This window comes from Rattus norvegicus, chromosome 1 (genome assembly GCF_021556685.1).
Source record: "Rattus norvegicus strain SHRSP/BbbUtx chromosome 1, alternate assembly SHRSP_T2T, whole genome shotgun sequence".
Taxonomy (NCBI): Eukaryota; Metazoa; Chordata; class Mammalia; order Rodentia; family Muridae; genus Rattus; species Rattus norvegicus.
The window spans coordinates 22520794-22546432 of NC_141534.1; the positions used below are offsets into that span (position 1 = coordinate 22520794).

Below are 25639 nucleotides of genomic sequence, written 5' to 3' on the forward strand. Positions count from 1 at the left end.
GATTGGGTTACCTCATTCAGGATGATATTTTCCAGATCCATCCATTTGCCTATGAATTTCATAAAGGCTTTGTTTTTGATAGCTGAGTAATATTCCATTGTGTAGATGTACCACATTTTCTGTATCCATTCCTCTGTGGAAGGCATCTGGGTTCTTTCCAGCTTCTGGCTATTATAAATAAGGCTGCGATGAACATAGTGGAGCACGTGTCTTTGTTATATGTTGTGGCATCTTTTGGGTATATGCCCAAGAGAGGTATAGCTGGATCCTCAGGCAGTTCAATGTCCAATTTTCTGAGGAACCTCCAGACTGATTTCCAGAATGCTTGTACCAGTCTGCAATCCCACCAACAATGGAGGAGTGTTCCTCTTTCTCCACATCCTCGCCAGCATTTGCTGTCACCTGAGTTTTTGATCTTAGCCATTTTCGCTTGTGTGAGGTGAAATCTCAGGGTTGTTTTGATTTGCATTTCCCTTATGACTAAAGATGTTGAACATTTCTTTAGGTGTTTCTCAGCCATTCGGCATTCCTCAGCTGTGAATTCTTTGTTTAGCTCTGAACCCCATTTTTTAATAGGGTTATTTGTCTCCCTGCAGACTAACTTCTTGAGTTCTTTATATGTTTTTGGATGTAAGCCCTCTATCAGTTGTAGGATTGGTAAAGATCTTTTCCCAATCTGTTGGTTGCCGTTTTGTCCTAACAACAGTGTCCTTTGCCTTACAGAAGCTTTGCAGTTTTATGAGATCCAATTTGTCGATTCTTGATCTTAGAGCATAAGCCATTGGTGTTTTGTTCAGGAAATTTTCTCCAGTGCCCATGTATTCGAGATGCTTCCCCACTTTTTCTTCTATTAGTTTGAGTGTATCTGGTTTGATGCAGAGGCCCTTGATCCAAATGGACTGAAGCATTATACAGGGTGATAAGAATGGATCGATCTGCATTCTTCTACATACTGACCTCCAGTTGAACCAGCACCATTTGCTGAAAATGCTATCTTTTTTCCATTGGATGGTTTTGGCTCCTTTGTCAAAAATCAATTGACCGCAGATGTGTGGGTTCATTTCTGGGTCTTCAATTCTATTCCACTGGTCTATCTGTCTGTCTCTGTACTAATACCATGCAGTTTTTTTTTTATCACTATTGCTCTGTAATACTGCTTGAGTTCAGGGATAGTGATTCCTCCTGAAGTCCTTTTATTGTTGAGGACAGTTTTAGCTATCCTGGGTGTTTTGTTATTCCAGATGAATTTGAAAATTGTTCTGTCTAACTCTTTGAAGAATTGGATTGGTATTTTGATGGGGATTGCATTGAATCTGTAGATTGCTTTTGGTAAAATGGCCATTTTCACTATATTAATCCTGCCAATCCATGAGCATGGGAGATCTTTCCATCTTCTGAGGTCTTCTTCAATTTCTTTCTTCAGAGTCTTGAAGTTCTTATTGTACAGATCTTTTACTTGCTTGGTTAAAGTTACACCGAGGTACTTTATATTATTTGGGTCTATTATGAAGGGTGTCGTTTCCCTAATTTCTTTCTCGGCTTGTTTCTCTTTTGTTTTTGTTTTTGTTTTTTTTAATAATCCCTTCCCCCTCCCCTTCTTTATTGGTGTTCCCCTCCCCATCCTCCCCCCATTGTGTTTCTCTTTTGTGTAGAGAAAGGCTACTGATTTATTTGAGTTAATTTTATACCCAGCCACTTTGCTGAAGTTGTTTATCAGGTTTAGTAGTTCTCGGGTGGGACTTTTGGGATCACTTAAATATACTATCATATATCTGCAAATAGTGATATTTTGACTTCTTTTACGATCTGTATCCCCTTGATCTCCTTTTGTTGTCTGATTGCTCTGGCTAGAACTTCAAGAACTATATTGAATAAGTAGGGAGAGAGTGGGCAGCCTTGTCTAGTCCCTGATTTAAGTGGGATTGCTTCAAGTTTCTCTCCATTTAGTTTAATGTTAGCAACTGCTTTGCTGTATATGGCTTTTACCATGTTTAGGTATGGGCCTTGAATTCCTATTCTTTCCAGGACTTTTATCATGAACGTGTGTTGAATTTTGTCAAATGCTTTCTCAGCATCTAATGAAATGATCACGTGGTTTTGTTCTTTCAGTTTGTTTATATAATGGAATACATTGATGGTTTTCTGTATATTAAGCTATCCGTGCATGCGTGGGATGAAGGCTACTTGATCATGGTGGATGATTGATTTGATGTGCTCTTGGATTCAGTTTGCCAGAATTTTTTATTGAGTATCTTTGTGTCGATATTCATAAAGGAAATTGGTCTGAAGTTCTCTTTCTTTGTTGGGTCTTTGTGTGGTTTAGGTATAAGAGTAATTGTGGCTTCATAGAAGGAATTCGGTAGTGCTCCATCTGTTTCAATTTTGTGGAATAGTTTGGATAGTATTGGTATGAGGTCTTCTATGAAGGTCTGATAGAATTCTGCACTGAACCCATCTGGACCTGGGCTCTTTTTGGTTGGGAGATCTTTATTGACTGCTTCTATTTCCTTAGGAGTTATGGGGTTGTTTAAATGGTTTATCTGTTCCTGATTTAACTTTGGTACCTGGTATCTGTCTAGGAAATTGTCCATTTCCCACAGATTTTCAAGTTTTGTTGAATATAGGCTTTTGTAGTAGGATCTGATTTTTTTTAATTTCCTCTGATTCTGTAGTTATGTCTCCCTTTTCATTTCTGATTTTGTTAATTTGGACACATTCTCTGTGTCCTAGGGTTAGTCTGGCTAAGTGTTTATCTATCTTGTTGATTTTCTCAAAGAACCAACTTTTGGTTCTGTTGATTCTTTCTATGGTCCTTTTTGTTTCTACTTGGTTGATTTCAGCTCTGAGTTTGATTATTTCCTGCCTTCTACTCCTCCTTGGTGTATTTCCTTCTTTTTGTTCTAGAGCTTTTAGGTGTGCTGTCAAGCTTCTGATATATGTTCTCTCCTGTTTCTTTCTGCAGGCACTCAGAGGTATGAGTTTTCCTCTTAGCACAGCTCTCATTGTGTCCTATAAGTTTGGGTATGTTGTACCTTCATTTTCATTAAATTCTAAGAAGTCTTTAATTTCTTTCTTTATTTCTTCCTTGACCAGGTTATCGTTGAGTAGAGCATTGTTCAACTTCCACGTATATGTGGGTGTTATTTCCTTATTGTTATCAAAGACCAGCTTTAGGCCGTGGTGGTCTGATAGCACGCATGGGATTATTTCTATCTTTCTGTACCTGTTGAGGCCTGTTTTTTGACCAATTATATGGTCAATTTTGGAGAAAGTACCATGAGGAACTGAGAAGAATGTATATCCTTTTGCTTTAGGATAGAATGTTCTATAAATATCTGTTAAGTCCATTTGGTTCATGACTTCTCTTAGTCTGTCTAAGTTTCTGTTTAATTTCTGTTTCCATGATCTGTCCATTGATGAGAGTGGGGTGTTGAAATCTCCTACTATTATTGTGTGAGGTTCAATGTGTGTTTTGAGCTTTAGTAAGGTTTCTTTTACGTATGTAGGTGCCCTTGTATTTGGGGCATAGATATTTAGGATTGAGAGTTCATCTTGGTGGATTTTTCCTTTGATGAATATGAAGTGTCCTTCCTTATCTTTTTTGATGACTTTTAGTTGAAAATTGATTTTATTTGATATTAGAATGGCTACTCCAGCTTGCTTCTTCTGACCATTTGCTTGGAAAGTTGTTTTCCAGCCTTTTACTCTGAGGTAGTGTCTGTCTTTGTCTCTGAGGTGTGTTTCCTGTAGGCAGCAGAATGCAGGGTCTTCGTTGCGTATCCAGTTTGTTAATCTATGTCTTTTTATTGGGGAGTTGAGGCCATTGATGTTGAGAGATATTAAGGAATAGTGATTATTGCTTCCTGTTATATTCATATTTGGATGTGAGGTTATGTTTGTGTGCTTTTCTTCTCTTTGTTTTGTTGCCAAGACGATTAGTTTCTTGCTTCTTCTAGGGTGTAGCTTGCCTCCTTATGTTGGGCTTTACCATTTATTATCCTTTGTAGCACTGGGTTTGTAGAAAGATATTGTGTAAATTTGGTTTTGTCATGGAATATCTTGGTTTCTCCATCTATGTTAATTGAGAGTTTTGCAGGATACAGTAACCTGGGCTGGCATTTGTGTTCTCTTAGGGTCTGTATGACATCTGTCCAGGATCTTCTGGCTTTCATAGTCTCTGGCGAAAAGTCTGGTGTGATTCTGATAGGTCTGCCTTTATATGTTCTTTGACCTTTTTCTCTGTTTTTAATATTCTTTCTTTATTTTGTGCATTTGGTGTTTTGACTATTATGTGATGGGAGGAGTTTCTTTTCTGGTCCAATCTATTTGGAGTTCTGTAGGCTTCTTGTATGCTTGTGGGCATCTCTTAGGTTAGGGAAGTTTTCTTCTATGATTTTGTTGAAGATATTTACTGGTCCTTTGAGCTGGGAGTCTTCACTCTCTTCTATACCTATTATCCTTAGGTTTGATCTTCTCATTGAGTCCTGGATTTCTTTTATGTTTTGGACCAGTAGCTTTTTCTGTTTTACATTATCTTTGACAGTTGTGTCCATGATTTCTATGGAATCTTCTGCTCCTGAGATTCTCTTTTCCATCTTTTGTATTCTGTTTGTGATGCCTGTATCTACGGCTCCTTGTCTCTTCCTTTGGTTTTCTATATCCAGGGTTGTTTCCCTGTGTTCTTTCTTGATTGCTTCTATTTCCATTTTCAATTCCTTCAACTGTTTGATTGTGTTTTCCTGGAATTCTTTCAGGGATTTTTGTGATTCTTCTCTAAAGCCTTCTACTTGTTTATTTATGTTTTCCTGCATTTCTCTAAGGGAGTTCTTCATGTCTTTCTTGAAGTCCTCCAGCATCATGATCAAATGTGATTTTAAATCTAGCTCTTGCTTTTCTGGTGTGTTTGGATATTCAGTGTTTGCTATGGTGGGAGAATTGGGCTCCGATGATGCCATGTAGTCTTGGTTTCTGTTGCTTCGGTTCCTGTGTTTGCCTCTCACCATCAGATTGTCTCTGGCGTTACCTTGTTCTGCTATTTCTGACAGTGGCTAGACCGTCCTATAGGCCTGTGTGTCAGGAATGCTCTAGACCTATTTTCCTGTTTTCTTTCAGCCAGTTATGGGAACAGAGTGTTCTGCTTTCGGGCATGTAGTCTTTCATGTCTACTGGTCTTCAGCTGTTTTGGAGAGCTTGTGTCCTGAGACCACCAGGCAGGTCGCTTGGAGCAGAAAAGTTGGTCTTACCTGTGGTCACATGGCTCAAGTTCCTTGTGGGGGGCTGCTTTTGAGCTCTGCATGAAGGTGGCAACTAGGAGGTCCTGCGCTGCCATTTCCTGGGGCCGCATGCACCGGGGTCCCAGATAGCATTAGGTTTTTTCCTCTGGAGTCAGAAAGGTGGGCAGAGTGTAGTCTCTTCTGGCTTCCCAGGTGAGTCTGCCACTCTGCATGTTTAGCTTTCCCTTCCACGGGATTTGGGTGCAGAGAACTGTTGAGCTCAGGTCAGTGGTTTGCTGCTAGCATTAACCTCTGTATTGGACATGCCCTGAAGCTTTTAATCAAGTTATCTGAAATGTAAGGGCAGAGGTCACTGGGCAGTAGAGGGCACTAGCATGAGCTCTGGACTCATGAGGCTCCTGTGGGTCCACCAGCTTCCTTGTGCCTGACCTCAGATGGCTCACTTCCACTGAATGACCCAGGAAGACTTAGGTCACAATGGACAGTGTCAGAGACCATGGGATCATTTGATGTCAAAGTCCAAAGGTTCTATTCACTATTTTAGTTCAGAAGTATACAAAGAGCTGTCTTGCAATACAGTGGATTAGACCATCACTCCAAACTGCATGGCTTTGCTTCAGAACTGCCAACTCTCCCCTGTTCATCCCAGTGCAAATCATCAGCACAAGGTCTCTACAAGGGATACCTTCGGCACCACAAGTCACCACTGTCCTGACTTCTTACCACCATCCCATCTAACCCCAAGGCATTCTCCTGTTCTCACCTCTCGACAAAGCTGGGCAGAATGACACTCCTATGTGTGGGGTATGTCAAGTTGGGTCCATGAGGAGGTCTACCAGCCTCTGTGCTTCTCTTTGATGTGTGCAGGTAAAGGATGAAGTCCTTCCCTTTATTGCAACATGTTTAAATAGTGTAAAACACCTAGAATCTTCTCAGAAACTGTCTATTGACTTGGAGGAAACACTGACATCACTAAAGTGTTCAGAGTGCGAGGTACCATGTGCTCAACCTTTCCCTTGTGTCCTCAATGGACAGGAGCCACAGGACCTGTACGTTGCCTGGATGATGTCTCCTATTTGTGGCAGTATTTTATTGCTTCTGTTTGAGCATTAAGTCTTGTCATGTGCTTTGGAAATGTTATTGATCAGGCAGTCACACCATGCGTGTCGCATTCGAGGTGAATGTGGTATAGGGGGTGTGAGAAAGCACGACCTATAAGACTTCCATGACTGAGCCATTGAATCACCCATTGATTTCATCCCTGACAATTCCTGTGTTGCTCTAAATGAATTATGCAACATCTTTCGTATCTTTGCCTAGCACATCACATCTTTCTTTAAAAGTTTTCAATCTTACTACTCTAAAAAGAAAATAGTTTCTTTAAAACATCTGAACTGATAATAATGACTTCATCCATCAATAAGAAATATCTACGTATCAGGCTAGTAGTATTAAATGGGTAATATAATTGCCAAATACTAAACTTTTCAGAGCAGTCAAAAAATTCTTGGTTGTGGCTATCAGCAATATTTGCCCAAATTAGCAATGTTCAGAGAAACATAAATTGTAGAACTTGTTAATTATAATTACCAACAGTGAGTGTGTTTTGAAGATTCACACCTTGCACTTTAGGGATTCCTCATGCAGAGTTTACAGTGGATGGAGAGGATTGGCTGTCTTCTCCAAACAACACAGGACTTGAAATTGTATTAAAGGTGGCCTTTGGAATATGCCTTTATATTATAAGCCATCATCTTTTGCAAGAATGGAATTTATTCTCCATTAATCAGGTAATTGTACAGTTAAAAATCAGAATTAAATTTGCCTGGCATTAACAGTAAAATTTAACATACTTATTGGAATAATTATGTAATTATAGATGGGAAAATTTATTTTCTGAGTTTTTATATTTCTTCATTTTTTATTATTAAAATGGAAAAACTTATACTTTTAGGCAACATTTAAAATTAATTCTTCCGTATGGCGTGCATTTCTTTAATTTTTGTGTCTCACAATTTCTGTTGTCTTCTAGGAGGACAGAAATCCCTCAAGCATCAAAAGGCAGAATCATGACAAGCAACTTTTCCCAAGCAACCCTGCAGCTCTGCTATGAGAATGTGAATGCTTCCTGCATTAAAACCCCCTATTCACCAGGGCTCCGGGTCCTCCTGTACATGGTCTTTGGCTTTGGGGCTGTGCTGGCAGTGTGTGGGAACCTCCTGGTGGTGATTTCAGTCCTCCATTTCAAGCAGCTGCACTCTCCTGCCAATTTCCTCATCGCCTCCCTGGCCAGCGCTGACTTCTTGGTGGGCATCTCTGTGATGCCCTTCAGCATGGTCAGGTCCATCGAGAGCTGCTGGTACTTTGGAGACACATTTTGTAGCCTTCACAGCTGCTGTGATGTGGCTTTTTGTTACTCTTCTGCTCTCCACCTCTGTTTCATCTCTGTGGACAGGTACATCGCTGTCACGGACCCTCTGGTCTATCCCACCAAGTTCACAGTGTCTGTGTCTGGAATTTGCATCAGCATCTCCTGGATTCTGCCCCTTGTGTACAGCAGTGCAGTGTTCTACACAGGCATCAGTGCTATGGGGATTGAAAACTTAGTAAGTGCTCTCAACTGTGTAGGGGGCTGCCAAGTTGTGGTCAATCAAGACTGGGTTTTGATAAGTTTTCTCTTATTCTTCATACCTACCCTTGTTATGATCATCCTCTACAGCAAAATATTTTTAGTAGCCAAACAGCAAGCTGTGAAAATTGAAACTTCTGTAAGTGGAAGCAAAGGAGAATCGTCCTTAGAGAGTCACAAAGCCAGGGTGGCCAAGAGAGAGAGGAAGGCTGCCAAAACCTTGGGGGTCACTGTCCTGGCATTTATTGTCTCATGGCTCCCATACACAATTGACACCTTGATTGATGCTTTTATGGGCTTCATCACCCCTGCCTATGTCTATGAATTTTGTTGCTGGAGCGCCTACTATAACTCAGCCATGAACCCTTTGATTTATGCTTTCTTTTACCCTTGGTTTAGGAAAGCCATGAAGCTCATTTTAAGTGGGAAAATTTTGAAGGGTCATTCATCAACTACAAGTTTGTTTTCAGAATAAGCACTAATACAAAATTCAGAAAATAAACGAAACTATGAAATGGTGACAGAATTAATTTTAAGGAATCGCCCATCTGAAACTACAAAAGTATAGCATTTTTTTTTTTAAAAAAAATTACGCAGGAGGAAAGTCATGCCATAGTTAAACCATTAAAGTGTCATTGAGATGTTTATTGTACTACAAGACAAACCAATGCATGGCTTTCTATGTCTTCATTGTATTTTAGCATTCACTACCAATCCAGTACATTCAATTTTTTAAAAAGATCCATTAATTATATGTATGTGAGTACATTGTCACTTTTTTCAGACACACTAGAAGAGAGCATCAGATCCCATTAGAGATGGTCCTGTGGTGAGAATTGAACTCAGGACTTCTGGAAGGGCAGTCACTGTTCTTAACCATGAGCCATCTCTCCAGCCACAGGGCATTGGATTTTAGATCTAATTCTTGGGCGGAAAATCTCTAAGGTAATGATCTTCATTCCTATGCTATCTGCAGTGAGACATTAGGTTTCTATAGTTGTCAGAACAAAATACCATAAACTTACACACACAGAATTCCCTGTTGCATAACAATGCAATGTCACAAAGCTGATAGCTGCAGAGCTCAAGGTCAAGCCTTGGAAGAGCTGATTTCTTCTGAGGGCATCTACCCTCAGCTTGCAGATGTCTCTTGCTCCTTGTCTTTGTCCTTCCCTTTTCTACATACTGGATCAAGGTGCATCCTGATTGTCCACTTGACTCTATTGCCTCTTAAAAATGGAGGGACAAGAGTTAGAATTTCATCTTTAAACTAATCTGGAAGCAGCCCTTGCAGGCACATCTACCCATGATGACATGGTGGAGGGAGGGTCAACCTTCTAACTGTTCTCCTATGACTACTCCTCCATCTTCCCACAATGTTTCTCACCTCTAGGGATATGGACCAGTGTGAAGTCCTCCCATGTCCATCAAGGGGTGTGGCACAGGATCTTGGAGCGTTCACAGTGTCTTGTGACTGGTATTTATATTTAATGACAGTCACTGCCCCAAAAGTGGAAAAATCTTCCACCAAAAGAAAGAACAAAGGAAGAGAAAACAAGAGGCAGACAATGTAAATGTTCAGGTGTGGTGCAGAAGCTGAGTGGGTGGGGCAAATGGGAGGAGGGAGAATATTAGGAAGAGACATGGGAAGGTAGTGTGGAAGAGGAATAAATGAGAAAAAAGCAGAGTGTGTTATTCAAAGTCATATAATGCAATATCAAAACTGCCATAATAAAGCACATAACTTTGTACGTTAACTTAAAATTTCTTTTTTTTTTTTTTTTTTTTTTGGTTCTTCTTTTCAGAGCTGGGGACCGAACCCAGGGCCTTGCGCTTCCTAGGCAAGTGCTCTACCACTGAGCTAAATCCCCAACCCCACTTAAAATTTCTTAATGAAACATTGTATCTACAAAAATGTGCAATTACTATATGTCAATTAAAATATTTTTCAACAGAATATAAATCTTGTTTTTTTTTTTTAAATATCAGGACTGGAGACCACAATCAAATCTTTCCTTCTTTTTATTGTATATTTTATGTACTTACATTTCAAATGTTATCCCCCTTTCCCCCTCTCCACTTCCCCTCCTTCTGTGAGGATGCTCCCTCACCCACCTACCCACCCCCTCCCAACCTCAACACCCTGGCATTCTCCTACAATGGGGAAATGAGCAAGGACAAAGGGCTTCTCCTACTATTGATGCCATAGAACATCAGCCTCTGCTACATATGCAACTGGAGCCATGGGTTCCTCCATGTGTACTCATTGGTTGATGGTTTAGTCCCTGGGAACTCTGGTTGGTAGATATTGTCATTTTTCCTATGGGGTTGCAAACCCCTGCAGCTTCTTCAGTCCTTTCTCTAACTCCTCCATTGGGGTCCCTCTCCTCAGTCTGATGGTTAGCTGCAAGCATCCTCATCTTTATCAGTAAGGCCACAGCGGAGCCTCTCAGGAGACTCCATTTCAGGCTCCTGTCAGCAGTTACTTCTTGGCATCAGCAATAGTGATTGGGTTTGGGGGCTATATATGGGATCGTTCCCAGGTGGGGCAGTTTCTGGACAGCCTTTTCTTCATTCTCTTTCACTCTCTGTCCCTATATTACCTCGCATGAGTATTTTGTTCTCCCTTTTAAGAAGAACTGAGGCATCCACATTTTGGTCTTCCTTCTTCTTGAGCTTCATATGGTCTGTGAATTTTTTCATGGGTATTCCAAGGTTTTGGGCTAATAACCAATTATCAGTGAGTGCAAAAACTATGTGTGTTCTGACTGAGTTATCTGCTCAAGATGATACTTTCTGGTTCTATTCATTTGCCTAAGAAATTTATGAAGTCATTGTTTTTAATAGCTGAGTAGTAATGCATTGTGTAAATGTACCATGTTTTCTGTATCCATTCCTCTGCTGAAGGACATCTGGGTTCTTCCCAACTTCTGGGTATTACAAATAAGGCTACTATGAACATAGTGGAGCATGTATCTTTGTTATATGTTGGAGCATCTTTTGCTCATATATGCTCAGGAGTTACCACTCCTCAAGTATGGGTCCTCAAGTATACCCAACTTTCTGAGAAACCGTCAGACTGATTTTCACAGTGGTTGTACCAGCTTGCAATCCCAACAACAATGAAGAAATGTTCCTATTTCTCTCCATCATCACCAACATCTGTTGTCACCTGAGTTTTTGATCTTAGCCATTCTGACTGGTGAGGTAGAATCTCAGGGTTGTTTTTATTTGCATTTCCCTGATGACTAAGCATGATGAACATTTCTTTAGGTGCTTCTCACCATTCAGTATTCCTCAGTTTACAACTCTTTGATTAGCTCTGTACCCCATTTTTAATAGGGTTATTTGGTTCTCTGGAGTCTAACTTCTTTACTTCTTTGGATGTGTTAGATATTAGCTCTCTATCAGATGTAGGATTGGTAAGGATGTATTCCCAATCTGTTGGTTGCCCTTTTGCCCTATTGACACTGTCCTTTGCTTTACAGAAGCTTTGTAGTTTTATGAGGTCCCATTTGTCCATCCTTGATCTTAGAGCATAAGGCATTGGTGTTCCCTTGTGCTTATGTGTTCAAGGCTCTTACTTACTCTCTATTAGTTTGAGTGCATCTTGTTTGATGTGGAGGTCCTGATGATGCCGAGTGGTCTTGGTTTCTGTTGCTTAGGTACTTTCTCTTGCCTCTTACCCTCTTCTTATCTCTGATATTAGTTGGTCTTGCTACCTCTGACTGGAATTTGTCCCTTCTGTGGGCCAGTGAGACCATGATCTTCGGAGTGAGAACACTTCTGGGAGGCCAGCTCTCTTCTGGCAGGATTTGTTTTCAGAGGGCTCTGGGGAAGCCTTTGCTCTGGAAGCAGTAGGATATTGGCAGGATCCTGTCCCAGGCTGCTCCATGGTTCCTGTGCCCTGTGCACTCCTGTTTGTTCCCTCTTTGGTTAGTCAGCGGAGCAAAAGAGAGGTCTCACCTGTGCTTTTAGGATTGAGAGCGCTCCTGGGAATCCAGTTCTCTTGGGCAGGCTTTGGGTCTGGAGGGCTATGGGACGGCCTTAGCTCTGATCCCAGATGGAGACCATAATCAACTTAAAAATGGTGAATGAAGCATCAATTATCACTGGGGAATGTCATCTATAAAACATTTTCACTTGAGTTTAGACATAATTCACTTCTTCTTCAGAATTCTTCAATGTTTTCTTCACCTAAAAGAGTCTACAGGGCAGTTCGTTCTAAGTTTTGTCAGGCAAAAGTTAAGCAGATGTCACAAATTGTGATATCACCAATGTCTGTATCAAAGGTTTTCGTATATATATATATATATATATATATATATACGTATATATATATGTATATATATATTTGTATATATATATGTACGTACGTATAATGCTTAAAGTAACTAAGTTATGTACAGTAAGATATTCTTAGCATTCTATGGACACAAACACATTATTATATTATAAAAGCTGTATGAGTGTAGTCTCAGAATATACTACTACATTACCTACTCCTTCATCTGTAATTTGAGATGATATACTGCCTTGGGAATGAAACAGATATGTTAGTGACTGACAACTTTCCTGCCATTAGGGACATAATTTTGGTAGTTTGAAGTGTGACACAAATAGTGTTTATTGTTCTTCAGAATTTCACACAAAGATGACTAGTTGTTATCTCATATCTTGATCACTTCAGCACAGAATTTTTTTTATCCCTAATAAAATTTAAGATTTCTACACTCACCCTCAGTGAGAGCTATTATTGACTGCAATTAACTGAATTGGTAATATTGTTACTTGTGTGCACTGAGGACATTAAATCGTGAATGACACTGATTCCAAGCATGGCTGTGCTCCTGCCATGGTGAGCATGACCAAGACAGCTACTGTGTGCACACTGCACAGGTAGGTAATCATATTTATTATTGTGTATAATAATATATCAGTGCATAATGATTATATTTCAGAATCCAGCTTCATTTAAAATGTAACCTTTAATATCCACCCTATGTGGAGCCCAAGCTGGCTGTACTCTGTGTTGATCCTCTACCCCAATATCCTGGGTGCTGCAGTTCAGGAGAGATGGTTAGATGGGGTAAGTGGTTGGCATATAATCATATGCACCCTGATTCAGATCTCTAGCATCCATGTAAGAAGCAGGGCATGCATACAAACTACATGGATTCACATGTATGAATGCACATACATGTATATGTAACATACACACACACAAATGATGGTGACGGTAGAAGAAAAAAGTACAGGCATGTGCCACCATGTCTGGGGAGCTGTGATTGTTTTATTTCTGGAATTTCCCATTTGACATTTCTTGACTAAAGTGAGTAGTGAGTAGCTGAACTAGAGAAAGCAAAGCATGAGGGTTTTGAAGGAGGAACATTAGTCTTTAGTTCCCAAAACTCACTCATTCCTTCAGTGTATGATGAGGGATCTCATGAGCACATACATAGAGGAAGAACTATAGAAGCCTCCTGTCTAGTGTCAAGATGACAGCAAGGCCTAATATTATCCAACATTACTACATCACTTGAATATTTTTTCCAGAAATACTAGTTAATAGTAGTGAAAGCAGAGGAAAATAGATATTGGAATTCAAAATTGGGGATTTAAACTATTGCTATTTTGAGAAATGATGGCTCAAAATCAATTTAACTAAATTTACTTCTTACCATTGAAGTCTGCTGTCATAACGTGATCAGTCTTTTCATGATCCTGGAGAAGATGAAATATCTCCCTCACACTAGAATTATTTGGTTACAATGAGATATGGAAGCACTTAGCTGTTTTAGGTTATGTTACAGAACAGTTTATATCATTTCCTTTCTACGTTTGTTAGACGTTCCACCGCTGGGTATCTTGTTGTAGTGATGATTGAATACATCACAATGTTTAAAACTAGAACATTTAGAAAAATCTGAGGAAAGCATTTTGGAAAAATTCAGTAAAGCAGCAAACAGAATACATCAGAGAGGTACAAAGGCAGTAAGAATTACAAGGTTCACTGAGGGAAAAAAAGAAGAGGCGAATTTAAATTTTAGGGTGAATTTTTCTTTTCACCAGATAGTAACCAACTTTAGAAGGAATAGTTGAGACCAGGAAGAGTACAGCACAATTTTGCCATTCTCATAGGGCACTGAGAAAATATTAGTTTTTTTTTAATGTCCCAACCAGAAGGAGGAGGCCCCACCTCATACCTACAGCCAGAGTTTCTAGTACAACCTTGAACCACAGTATTTCTTGAAGATGAGGTTGGGCCTTTCCTTCAAATTGTCTCAAAGCTTATGGTAGAGAGGGTAGGGAGATACTGCTGGGTCTCTTAGTGATGTGCTAGAAGCAAGCGTTTCTGTCTCTAGGAAAGATCCTATCAGCCCAGTGCCTTAAAGTATATGAAAATTTCATAGAGAAACTTTCAACCGTGATAACAAATAATCAGGAACAAAATACTATAACACAATATACTACTGTGGAAAGCAACAGACAGAATGGATAATTTAAAATGTGAGGGAATTCATATTGTCTTTTCATAGTAGCTAAATTGAATCCATTGATAATTTTAATATGACTAAGCTGAGAGTATGTGATGAAATAATAATAATCAAATTTAAAAGATCAGAAAATAATCCTAAGCTCTTCTTTATTTTTCTTGAAAATAGAGTGTTTTCATATAATATTCTCTGATTACAGTTTCCCCTCCATCTATTCCACCTCCCCTTCTCCCCTCCCATCCTCACCATCGTTTTTCTGTCTCTCATAAGAAAATAAGTTGATGTACGAAGGATAATACTAAAATAAAGTAAAAGGGATGAAATAAAACAAACAACAATCAAATTAGAATAGGGCAAATCAAAAATAGAGACCAAGAGAAGGCACAAGAAGCACATAGATGCTGGGGCCCAGTGTTCTCACACTGAGGAATCCCATAAAAACACAAAACTGTAAGCTGTAAAGATGGCACAAAGCCCCCAAAAGCGGGGTGGGGAGAAGGCCTTACATGATGTTACAAGACAACGAACCTCCAAAGATAACTGGGAGTTTGTCTTCCTTGGCCATCTACTGCCATTTATGGCTGGGCAAGTAGCCTACCCTTAAGAGGAGCTTGTTTTGCAAGGGAGACTCCCTTGGAGAGAACTAAATTCTCATTTGCAAGTGATTATCAACTGGGGACAGCTGCTGGTTTAGGGACAAGAGCATATGTCCCTCTTGCAGCTCTTGAACCCAGTCTGGTGCATCCCTATGCATGCTGTCTGAGTCTCTGAGTTCATATTGTCTTTGTCTTGCTGTGTTTAGAAGACCTTGCTGCCTTAGTGTCCCCTGTCCACTCAGGCTCCTGAAATCTTTTCCCCTCTCCTCCTTAGGGTTCCCTGAGCCTCTCAGGGAAGGATTTGATGGAGTCCTCCCTTTTAGGGGTGTTCAGCAGGAGGTTGCTCTGATGATGGCTGAGCAAGTCACTAATCTGTGTACAGCAGAATGTCAATAAGAGTCTTTTTTTGCTTCCTTTAAAAAGAATTTTAGAACAGCAGCATTTGGTTTTACACTAGGTCTTTTTCTATGTAGACTCAAGAAAGTCGTCATCCATGCAACTTTAAGAATGGAGTCTGTCTCAGGGAGTGAGGCTTCAGTCAAGTCAGATATTGCTTGGTTACACACACAGCCATGCCCAGATGCATTAGCATATCTTGCAGGCAGGACACCATTGTACATCAAAGGTTTGTAGCTAGGTTGGTGTTTCTATTTCTCCTTTTGTACCATGCAGTGTACCTTCCTGTATCAAAGACACTAGAACATAAGGGCGAAGGCTCTATCTAGGCACCATCTTAACTCCCCATGTTCAGTCAGGTTTGCAGATGTAAGACAGTTTTAAATGTGCCAAAGGGAGAGAAAACATCCTTTAAGTATTCAAACCATAGTTGTCAGATATGTTTCCATACCTTGTCCATTTCAGCATTAATCTGTGAACCTATTCCCGAATTCAATTTAGATGCTGTGTAAGTTTCATTATCAACATCTGTGGAGAGCAGATGACACTCAAGGGGTTGTTCTCTGTTGATATGATCACAGTTGAGCCGTGGAGGCCAATGTCTTTGTCCCCCTGAAGTAAAAATTCTTCTCTTGGTGACAGTGGATGTTGCCAGTGTGTGAGGAAAGTGTCCACTGCACCTGCAGCAAGTGTGGCTTCCCCATCCCAAACAACTGCAGTCAGGGACTGCTCTCTACAGAGACCAACCTGAGGAGACAAACACACCTACCTGTTCTTACAGTGGACATTCAGCACACTGAGGTTCCAGGATACTTGACACCTCCATCAATGCGTGTATGGTCCATGCAATCCAAGCTTCGATTGTGTTACTTCTGTCTGTCTGTCTTTCTTTCTTTACCTCCAGTGGCTCCCCACCCCAAGTTTCACAACTCCAGCTGCATGAGTGACAGATGCAGTAGGAATTTTCAGTCTTTATAAGCCTATATAAAAGATGCACAATCCAGATATTTTAGTTATAAACCACAAGCCTATATTGGGCAGATCTAGGGCTGGACTAACTCATTCCCGAGCTATGATGCCCCTGCTAATTGCTGTTTCTCTCAGCCACATGGTTCTGGTCTATGGCAGCTTCCTCCTACTCCATCTACTTCCTCTTCCTGTTCCTAACTCTCTCCCACCTGCAACCCCCCTTGGAACCTTGAGTCCTGCCTTCGTCTCTGCACTGTCCAATCGCAGGCTCTATCTAGCCTTTATTGCTAGAAGGTTCACAGGGCATTACTTGAGTCTGTGAGGATCTGTTCTTCAGGAGCAGCCCCATCTTGAGGAACTAGTACTTAACATCAGTACTTAGCAGCATTGGAACAACCCACTGTACTAAGCAATGATCTTTATACCTTGTCAAAATGAAACTAAAAAATAATTTTCAAGACCCAGTTTAAATTATACTTTAAGCAAATACACCATAAATTCTCTGCAGCCACAAATTATGCTGGTGCTTCCTAATCAGCTTCCTAAATCTTTTACTACCTGAACTTGATACCTAACTTCTTCCATATCGGGTGGTATCTCTTATATACACATATAGACACTGGAGAGATGGCTCTGTGGTCAAGAGCTCTCACTGTTCTTCAGAAGATGCTGAGTTCAATTCCCAGCAACCTCATGGTGTCTCACAACCATTTAGGATTCAATGCCGTTCTCTGGTGTATCTGAAGACAGATACAGTTTACTCACATTCATATATACACGTGTACATGTACTAAAGGGCTTTCTCATATGTATATATATGAAAGGGGTTTCTCATGTATACATGTATAAAAGAGCTTTTGCATGTGTGCATGTTAAAGATCTACCTGGGGACTATGACTCACCTGTAAGTGCAACAATGTGGAGGTCTAGGAGGGAGGGAGTCAAAAGTGGTCTGGGATAAATGTAAGTGCTTTTTTAGGAAATAAGAGGAAGAGAGTATAGGGACGGGAAATGGAAGGATTGGAGGTAAGGAAAGAGAAGGAAGGGGTAAAAAGGGGAGGGAAAAGGAAAGAGGAAGGGGAGAGGGGAGAAAAAAGGAGGGAAAGAGAGGAGAAGGGAGGGGAAGGGAAGTAGGAAATCAAATCCTATCAAATTAAAGACACTGAGCAGCTGAACTTGAGAGATGGCTCAGCGGTTAAGAGCACCAGCTGCTCTTCCAGAGGTCCTGAGTTCAATTCCCAATAACCACATGGTGGCTCACAACCATCTACAGTGAGTTTTGATGCCCTCTTTTAACATGCAGCTGTACATGCAGATAGAGCACTCATACATAAAATAAATAAATCTTTAAAAGTTAAAAAAAAAGAAAGACCACACAGCAAAACAAGTAAGTAAAATAAAACTGCACACAGTACAGGATGGAATTTGTGCCAGCCACTTATCTGATGATTGCTTAGTGTCTAGAATATGTGAGAACACAAAGGAAATAACGGCTGAAAAAAAAACAAAAACCAAACCAGTGATTCAACCAATAACAAATCATCTACATAGACAAAAGAAGAGACAAATAGGCAATCAGACTCGGGGGAGGTAGATCTCCCAATAAAAAGAATGTAGAATAGATAATTATAGATGGATGAGGGAGGGGCTTCTGGGCTAGGAGGACCAAGCAGGGAATGAGAGGTAAGAGGGAGATGAGAGAGGGAGGATGGGGAGAGACCGCTAACCTTATGGGCCACTTGCATAGTAGTATGGAAACCTGACACTGTAGAAACGTCTTAAAATATGTGCATATATGGAAGTGATCTAAATGAAATCACCAGATAATAGGGAGACAAAGTTCCAACTGGACATTTCTCCCCATCAAATGAAGCTCCCAATACTGGGAATGGTTTACATCTAATTGTGTTGTTCACCAAAAGAGATCCCAGGGGAAGTTTCAAACAACCCAAGCATTGTCAGGGATAAACGGTTACTTTCTACAAGCAAGACGCCATTGCTAAAAATAGCCCCTACACAGTTCACTGAACATGGAAAGGTAGAGCTGGTGCCCTAAATACAGCCTTCACCCCTACAGACTGGAAAGGACTCTGTAGTACCAAAGGAGAAAAATAAACACCAACAGAGATAAGAACCCTATAATCTACAATGTTGTCTTGCCTGAAAAACAGGTTAATTGCAAATGTGGTACCGAGCTTGAAGGAATAACCAACCAACATCTGACTGAAGACCGACTGCCCGAGCTGGAATCTATACCTCACACTGCTTGCGTGACCAAAGACTCTGGACCAGATAGCCTGGGGAATGAGAGAGAACTCAAATCCGACTGTTCTCCTAAAGGAACCAGCAGTAACATGACTCTGAATGATATTCGCCTAGACTCAGATCAGTGCCTTGCTCGGTGATCATCAGAGAAGCTTCCTTCTAAGGCAGAGGGAAACAAAACTGGGAAAGGGACTAACATTTGAAATGTAAATAAGAAACACCCAATTTATTAAAGATGGAGAAACAATAAGAAAAAAAATCCCACAAAGCTGTCTGTCAGGAAGACTTCCAACAGGAATTGGGAATGGTTCACTGGCGAACAGCCTGCCCACATGTCTCTGGGTTGGGGACAGGATTCTCCCAAGGGAATCAGGTGTGTGCTACGTGACAGCTTGCATTTATTTGAAGATCACACTGAGTCCTTCTTCCATAACCCTAAATGACTACTAGGCAGAAGGAATGTTATTATCCTAGTGCCCATCCTCTCTTTGCTTCATCTCTTCAGTTCTGAACATTGAGTAGGTTTATAAGATGAGTGCTTTGCCAACAGCACCCCTGCTGGAAGCCATCTATTGTGGACAGTGACTCAGGTTTTAAGCTCTATTTAAGGGTCAGGCATATTGATTATATAGGCAATACAAATTGGACATATTTTTTTGATAGGAAAGAAGTTACAAATGGCAGGGTGACAGGAAAGGGGCAGAAGAAAATGAGGTAGGTGATATGCTGTGAAATTCCTTAAATAATCAATAAAAGCATTATGTTGGAAAAAAGAAAGAGTGGAGAGATTGAAAAATATACGATATTAATCTCTGACCTGGAACTGGGCAGGAACCCAGCATGGGCAGGAAACATAATATGCTAAACTGCACATGATTTTGGAGTTTTTATTTCAAGTGTGCTAAATTGCACATGATTTTGGAGTCTTAATTTAAATTATATTTTGACTGAAATTTAAATACATAAACTAACTGCTAGGCAATGGAGTCCATCTAGTGGCTTAATAAAAGATGGTGAATGGACAAAGGGAGAGTAAATAGAGAGTGAAAACACAATAAAGCCATCTTGTGTTTGTGATACACCAGATGTAGGCTAAATTAAACTAGAGACACTTAACTAGTTAGGTTCAAGATGCGAGTAGAAAAGGAAGGTTTTGATGGATAAAACCTGTGTTTTCTTCATTTCCTGAATAGCTTAAAAGTTCTACAGTACACTATCACAGAGGCTGATGTTACATCATTTCATGAAACAGTAGTAAGCTTAACATTGTACACCATGTTAAGAAAAAAATCCATAAATGTCCGAGTCCCTGAAGAAACTCATGGCGTAGTAAATTCAAAAAGACAGCGAAACCCTCTGGAGAGCGCCTGACCTGATGCCCCTCCTCTGGTCTTTGTCCTCTCTCTTAGAGCCCCTGTACTCCAGACTACTACAAGTGTGTTTATGCTGTGACTCTTCACCTTCATAACTAACACGGGCTTCCAGACACAACGATTTGTTAAGTGAATTAAGTTCATTCATATGTAATAGTTCATTCATACAAAATAATTTCAAATACCCCACTACTTCCAGAGGGGTTCCCTTCTGAAATCACCGTGACTGAAAGAGCAGAAGAAAATGTGAAAGCGTTCAGAGAGTTAGTTTATACAGTAAATAAAATACTGAGTGGAGCTCTAGGAAGGGAAGATTTAACTAGGTGGGGAAAAGTCCCATTGTTGACGTAAATGGTTACTTTAAACTGTAACTATGACTTTGGTGCACAGCGACACAATGAAGCAGCTCATGACAAACCCATCTGCAGCTTTTAATCAGGTTATCTGAGGTGTAAGGCAGAGGTCACTGGGCAGGAGAGGGCAGTAGCATGAGCTCTGGACTCATGAGGGTCCTGTGGGTCCAACAGCTTCCTTGTGCCTGACCCAAATGGCTCACTTCCACTGAATGATCCAGGAAGACTTAGGTCACAAAGGACAGTGTCAGAGACCATGGGATCATTTGATGTCACAGTCCAAAGGTTCTATCACCATTTCTATTCAGAAGTATACTAAGTGCTGTCTTACTAAACAGGGGATTAGTCCATCACTCCAAACTGCATGGCTTTGCTTCAGAACTGCCAACTCTCCCCTGTTCATCCCAGTGCAAATCGTCAGCCCAAGGTCTCTACAAGGGATACCTCAAGCACCACAGGTCACTACTGTCCTGACTTCTTTCCAAGATTGCATCTAACCCCAAGGCATTCTCCTGCACTCACCTCTAGAAAAAGCTGGTCAGAATGACACTTCTCAGTATGAGGTATATCAAGTTGGGTCCATGAGGAGGTATGCCAGACTCTGTGCTTCTCTTTGATGTGTGCAGGTAAAAGATGAAGTCCTTCCCTGTCGGGGACCGGACTGCCGGACTAAGCAAAGCTAGTGCCCTGCCCTGAGCAGATTCCTGAGAAGGGCTTGACCTTTCCAAAGAACTTGTCCCCCGGAAGACTGTTGCCTCAGTGTGTAAGGACAATATCTTGCAGTTTAATGATTTACATTATGTCTTTGGGCACTTCCCAGTACTCCCCCCATCCCACGCCGCCCTAAGCTTCAGTTCCTGCTTCAGAGCTTTAAATGCTGTACATTCCTCTCAATAAACAAACCGTGACAAGGACGCTGCTTGGTCCCGCTCATTTTTCTAGTCCGTTCTCCTGCAGGTATGGGTCCCCCCTCGACCCCACCATGAACTGGGTCCCCACTGGCGGGGGCGCTTCCCTTTATTGAAACATCTTTAATGAAGTGTAAAAGCCCCGAATCTTTACAGGAACTGTCTATTGACTTACAGGAAACACTGACCCCACTAAAGTGTTGAGAGTGTGAGGTCCAACTCACTCATCCTTTCCCTTGTATCCTCAATGGAAAGGAGCCAAGGGGTCTGTACGTTGCCTGGATGATGTTTCCTATTTTTGTCAGTATTTTATTGCGTCCATTTGAGTATTAAACCTTGTCATGTGCTTTGGAAATGTGCTTGATCAGGCAGTCACACAATGTGTGCCTCAATCGAGGTGAATGTGGTATAGGGGGTGTGAGAGAGCACGACCTGTAAGACTTCCATGACTAAGCCATGGAATCACGCATTGATTTCATCCCTCACAATTCCTGTGTTGCTCTAAATGAATTACACAACATCTTTTGTATCTTTGCCTAGCACATCACATCTTTCTTTAAAAGTTTTCAATCTTACTACTCTAAAAAGAAAATAGTTTCTTTAAAACATCTGAACTGATAATAATGACTTCATCCATCAATAAGAAATAGCTATGTATCAGGCTAAGAGTATTAAATGGTTAATATAATTGCCAAATACTGAACTTTTCAGAGCAGTCAAAAAATTCTTGGTTGTGGCTATCAGCAATATTTGCCCAAATTAGCAATGTTCAGAGAAACATAAATTGTAGAACTTGCTAATTATAATTACCAACAGTGAGTGTGTTTTGAAGATTCACACCTTGCACTGTAGGGATTCCTCATGCAGAGTTTACAGTGGATGGAGAGGATTGGCTGTCTTCTCCAAACAACACAGGACTTAAAATACTATTAAAGGTGGCCTTTGGAATATGCCATTATATTATAAGCCATCATCTTTTGCAAGAACGGAATCTCTTCTCCATTACTCAGGTAATTGGACAGTTAAAAATCAGAATTGAATTTGCCTGACATTAACAGTAAAATTTAGCATACTTATAGGAATAATCATGTGATTATAGATGGGAATATTTATTTTCTGAGTTTTTATATTTCTTCATTTTTTATGATTAAAATGGAAAAACTAATAATCTTAGGCAATATTTAAAATTAATTCTTCCGTATGGCGTGCATTTCTTTAATTTTTGTGTCTCACAATTTCTGTTGTCTTCTAGGAGGACAGAAATCCCTCAAGCATCAAAAGGCAGAATCATGACAAGCAACTTTTCCCAAGCAACCCTGCAGCTCTGCTATGAGAATGTGAATGCTTCCTGCATTAAAACCCCCTATTCACCAGGGCTCCGGGTCCTCCTGTACATGGTCTTTGGCTTTGGGGCTGTGCTGGCAGTGTGTGGGAACCTCCTGGTGGTGATTTCAGTCCTCCATTTCAAGCAGCTGCACTCTCCTGCCAATTTCCTCATCGCCTCCCTGGCCAGTGCTGACTTCTTGGTGGGCATCTCTGTGATGCCCTTCAGCATGGTCAGGTCCATCGAGAGCTGCTGGTACTTTGGAGACACATTTTGTAGCCTTCACAGCTGCTGTGATGCAGCATTTTGCTACTCTTCTCTTTTCCACCTCTGTTTCATCTCTGTGGACAGGTACATCGCTGTCACGGAACCTCTGGTCTATCCCACCAAGTTCACAATGTCTGTGTCTGGAATTTGCATCAGCATCTCCTGGATTCTGCCCCTTGTGTACAGCAGCGCAGTATTCTACACAGGCATCAGTGCTACGGGGATTGAAAACCTAGTAAGTGCTCTCAACTGTGTAGGAGGCTGCCAAGTTGCGATCAATCAAGACTGGGTTTTGATAAGTTTTCTCTTATTCTTCATACCTACCCTTGTTATGATCATCCTCTACAGCAAAATATTTTTAGTAGCCAAACAGCAAGCTGTAAAAATTGAAACTTCTATAAGTGGAAGCAAAGGAGAATCGTCCTTAGAGAGTCACAAAGCCAGGGTGGCCAAGAGAGAGAGGAAGGCTGCCAAAACCTTGGGGGTCACTGTCATGGCATTTATGGTCTCATGGCTACCATATACAATTGACACCTTGATTGATGCTTTCATGGGCTTCATCACTCCTGCCTATGTCTATGAAATTTGTGGCTGGATCGCTTATTATAACTCAGCCATGAACCCTTTGATTTATGCTTTCTTTTACCCTTGGTTTAGGAAAGCCATAAAGCTCATTTTAAGTGGGAAAATTTTAAAGGGTCATTCATCAACTACTAGTTTGTTTTCAGAATAAGCATTAATACAAATTTCACAAAATACATTAAGGCATGAATCTGTGGAATGTGACAGTATTAATTGTAAGGAATGGCCCATCTGAAGCTACAAAAGTACAGCATTTTTCAAAAAAAATTAGCCAGGAGGAAAGTCATACCAGAGTTAAACCATTAAACTGTCGTTGAGATGATTAATGTACTACAAGACAAAGCAATGCATGGCTTTTATAGTCTTCAATATTTTTTGAACGTTTATTTCCAATGTCTAATACGTTGAATTTTTTTTTAAAGATTCATTTATTTTATGTATGTGAGTACATTGTCACTTTCTTCAGACTCACCAGAAGAGAGCATTGGTTCTCATTAGAGATGGTTGTGAGCTGGGATTTGAACTCAGGAACTCTGGAAGAGCAGTCAGTGTTCTTAACCACTGAGCCATCTCTCCAGCCACAGGGCATTGAATTTTAGATCTAATTCTTGGCTGGAAAATCTCTAAGGTAATGATCTTCCTTCCTATCCTGTCTGCAGTGAGGCATTAGGTTTCTATAGTTGTCAGAACAAAATACCATAAACTTACACACACAGAATTTGCTGTTACATAGCAATGCAATGTCTCAAGGCTGATAGCTGCAGAGCTCAAGGTCAAGCCTTGGAAGAGCTGATTTCTTCTGAGGGCGTCTACACTCAGCTTGCAGATGTCTCTTGCTCCTTGTCTGTGTCCTTCCTTCTTCTACACACTGGATCAAGGTGTATCCTTATTGCCCACTTGACTGTATTGCCTCTTAAAAATGGAGTGACAAGAGTTAGAACTTCATCTTTAAACTAATCTGGAAGCAGCCCTTGCAGGCACATCTACCCATGATGACATGGTAGAGGGAGGGCCAACCTTCTAACTGTTCTCCTATGACAAGTCCTCCATCTTCCCACAATGTTTCTCACCTCTTGAGATATGCACCAGTGTGGAGTCCTCCCATGTCCATTAAGGGGTGTGGCATAGGATCTTGGACCATGCACAATGTCTTGTGACTGGTATTCAGATATAAACACTGGCATTTTTGCGAAAGTGGAAAAAGTCTTCCACCAAAAGGAAGAACAAGGGAAGAGAAAACAAGAGGCACACAATGTAAATGTTCAGGTGTGGTGCAGAAGCTGAGTGGGTGGGGCACATGGGAGAAGGAAGAATATTAGCAAGAGACATGGGAAGGTAGTGTGAAAGAGGAATAAATTAGAAAAAAGCAGAGTGGGTTGTTCAAAGTCATATAATGCAATATCAAAACTGCCATAATAAAGCACATAACTTTGTACGTTAACTTAAAATTTCTTAATGAAACATTGTATCTACAAAAATGTGCAATTACTATATGTCAATTAAAATATTTTTCAACAGAATATAAATCTTGTTTTTTTTTAAATATCAGGACTGGAGACCACAATCAAATCTTTTCCTTCTTTTTATTGTATATTTTATGTATTTACATTTCAAATGTTATCCCCCTTTCCCCCTCTCCACTTCCCCTCCTTCTGTGAGAATGCTCCCTCACCCACCCACCCACCCACTCCCAACCTCAACACCATGGCATTCCCCTACAATGGGGAAATGATCCTTCACAGGACAAAGGACTTCTCCTAGTATTGATGCCACAGAACACCAGCCTCTGCTACATATGCAACTGGAGCCATGGGTTCCTCCATGTGTACTCATTGGTTGATGGTTTAGTCCCTGGGAACTCTGGTTGGTAGATATTGTCATTTTTCCTATGGGGTTGCAAACCCCTGCAGCTTCTTCAGTCCTTTCTTTAACTCCTCCATTGGGGTCCCTCTCCTCAGTCTGATGGTTAGCTGCAAGCATCCTCATCTTTATCAGTAAGGCCACAGCAGAGCCTCTCAGGAGACTCCATTTCAGGCTCCTGTCAGCAGTTACTTCTTGGCATCAGCAATAGTGATTGGGTTTGGGGGCTACATATGGGATCGTTCCCAGGTGGGGCAGTTTCTGGACAGCCTTTTCTTCATTCTCTTTCACTCTCTGTCCCTATATTACCTCGCATGAGTATTTTGTTCTCCCTTTTAAGAAGAACTGAGGCATCCACATTTTGGTCTTCCTTCTTCTTGAGCTTC

General features: G+C 40.8%; 3 protein-coding genes across 6 annotated transcripts in view; 2 read left to right on the top strand and 1 right to left on the bottom strand.

Moving 5' to 3' along the window:
* Positions 1-21157, bottom strand: part of Stx7 (syntaxin 7) — a 107314-nt gene extending 86157 nt beyond the window's left edge. The window contains exons 1-2 of one of the 2 annotated variants that reach the window (XM_087586298.1): positions 20835-21157; positions 16122-16332 (exon numbers count right to left, since the gene is read on the bottom strand). The gene's annotated coding sequence lies outside the window, so the exon portion shown is untranslated. The remainder of the gene's footprint in view (positions 1-16121; positions 16333-20834) is intronic. The other variant, XM_087586296.1, reaches the window with a different exon arrangement.
* Taar8c (trace amine-associated receptor 8C) lies at positions 7304-8338 on the top strand. Its single transcript, NM_175600.2, is given in 1 exon segment — positions 7304-8338. A coding segment is annotated over 1 exon segment (1035 nt).
* Positions 20618-23562, top strand: Taar8b (trace amine-associated receptor 8B). Of its 3 annotated transcripts, none has more exons than XM_087566549.1 (2): positions 20618-20901; positions 22473-23562. In XM_087566549.1, the coding sequence occupies exons 1-2, from the start codon at positions 20894-20896 to the stop codon at positions 23542-23544; spliced, it is 1080 nt and encodes a 359-aa protein (XP_087422675.1). In that variant the 5' UTR covers positions 20618-20893; the 3' UTR covers positions 23545-23562. The 3 variants fall into 3 exon arrangements, with proteins under 3 accessions (XP_087422675.1, XP_087422680.1, NP_783191.1); XM_087566554.1 differs by having other exon boundaries at positions 20637-20770; positions 22473-23544; NM_175601.1 differs by lacking the exon at positions 20618-20901 and having other exon boundaries at positions 22510-23544.
* The last annotated feature ends 2077 nt before the right edge of the window (positions 23563-25639 follow it).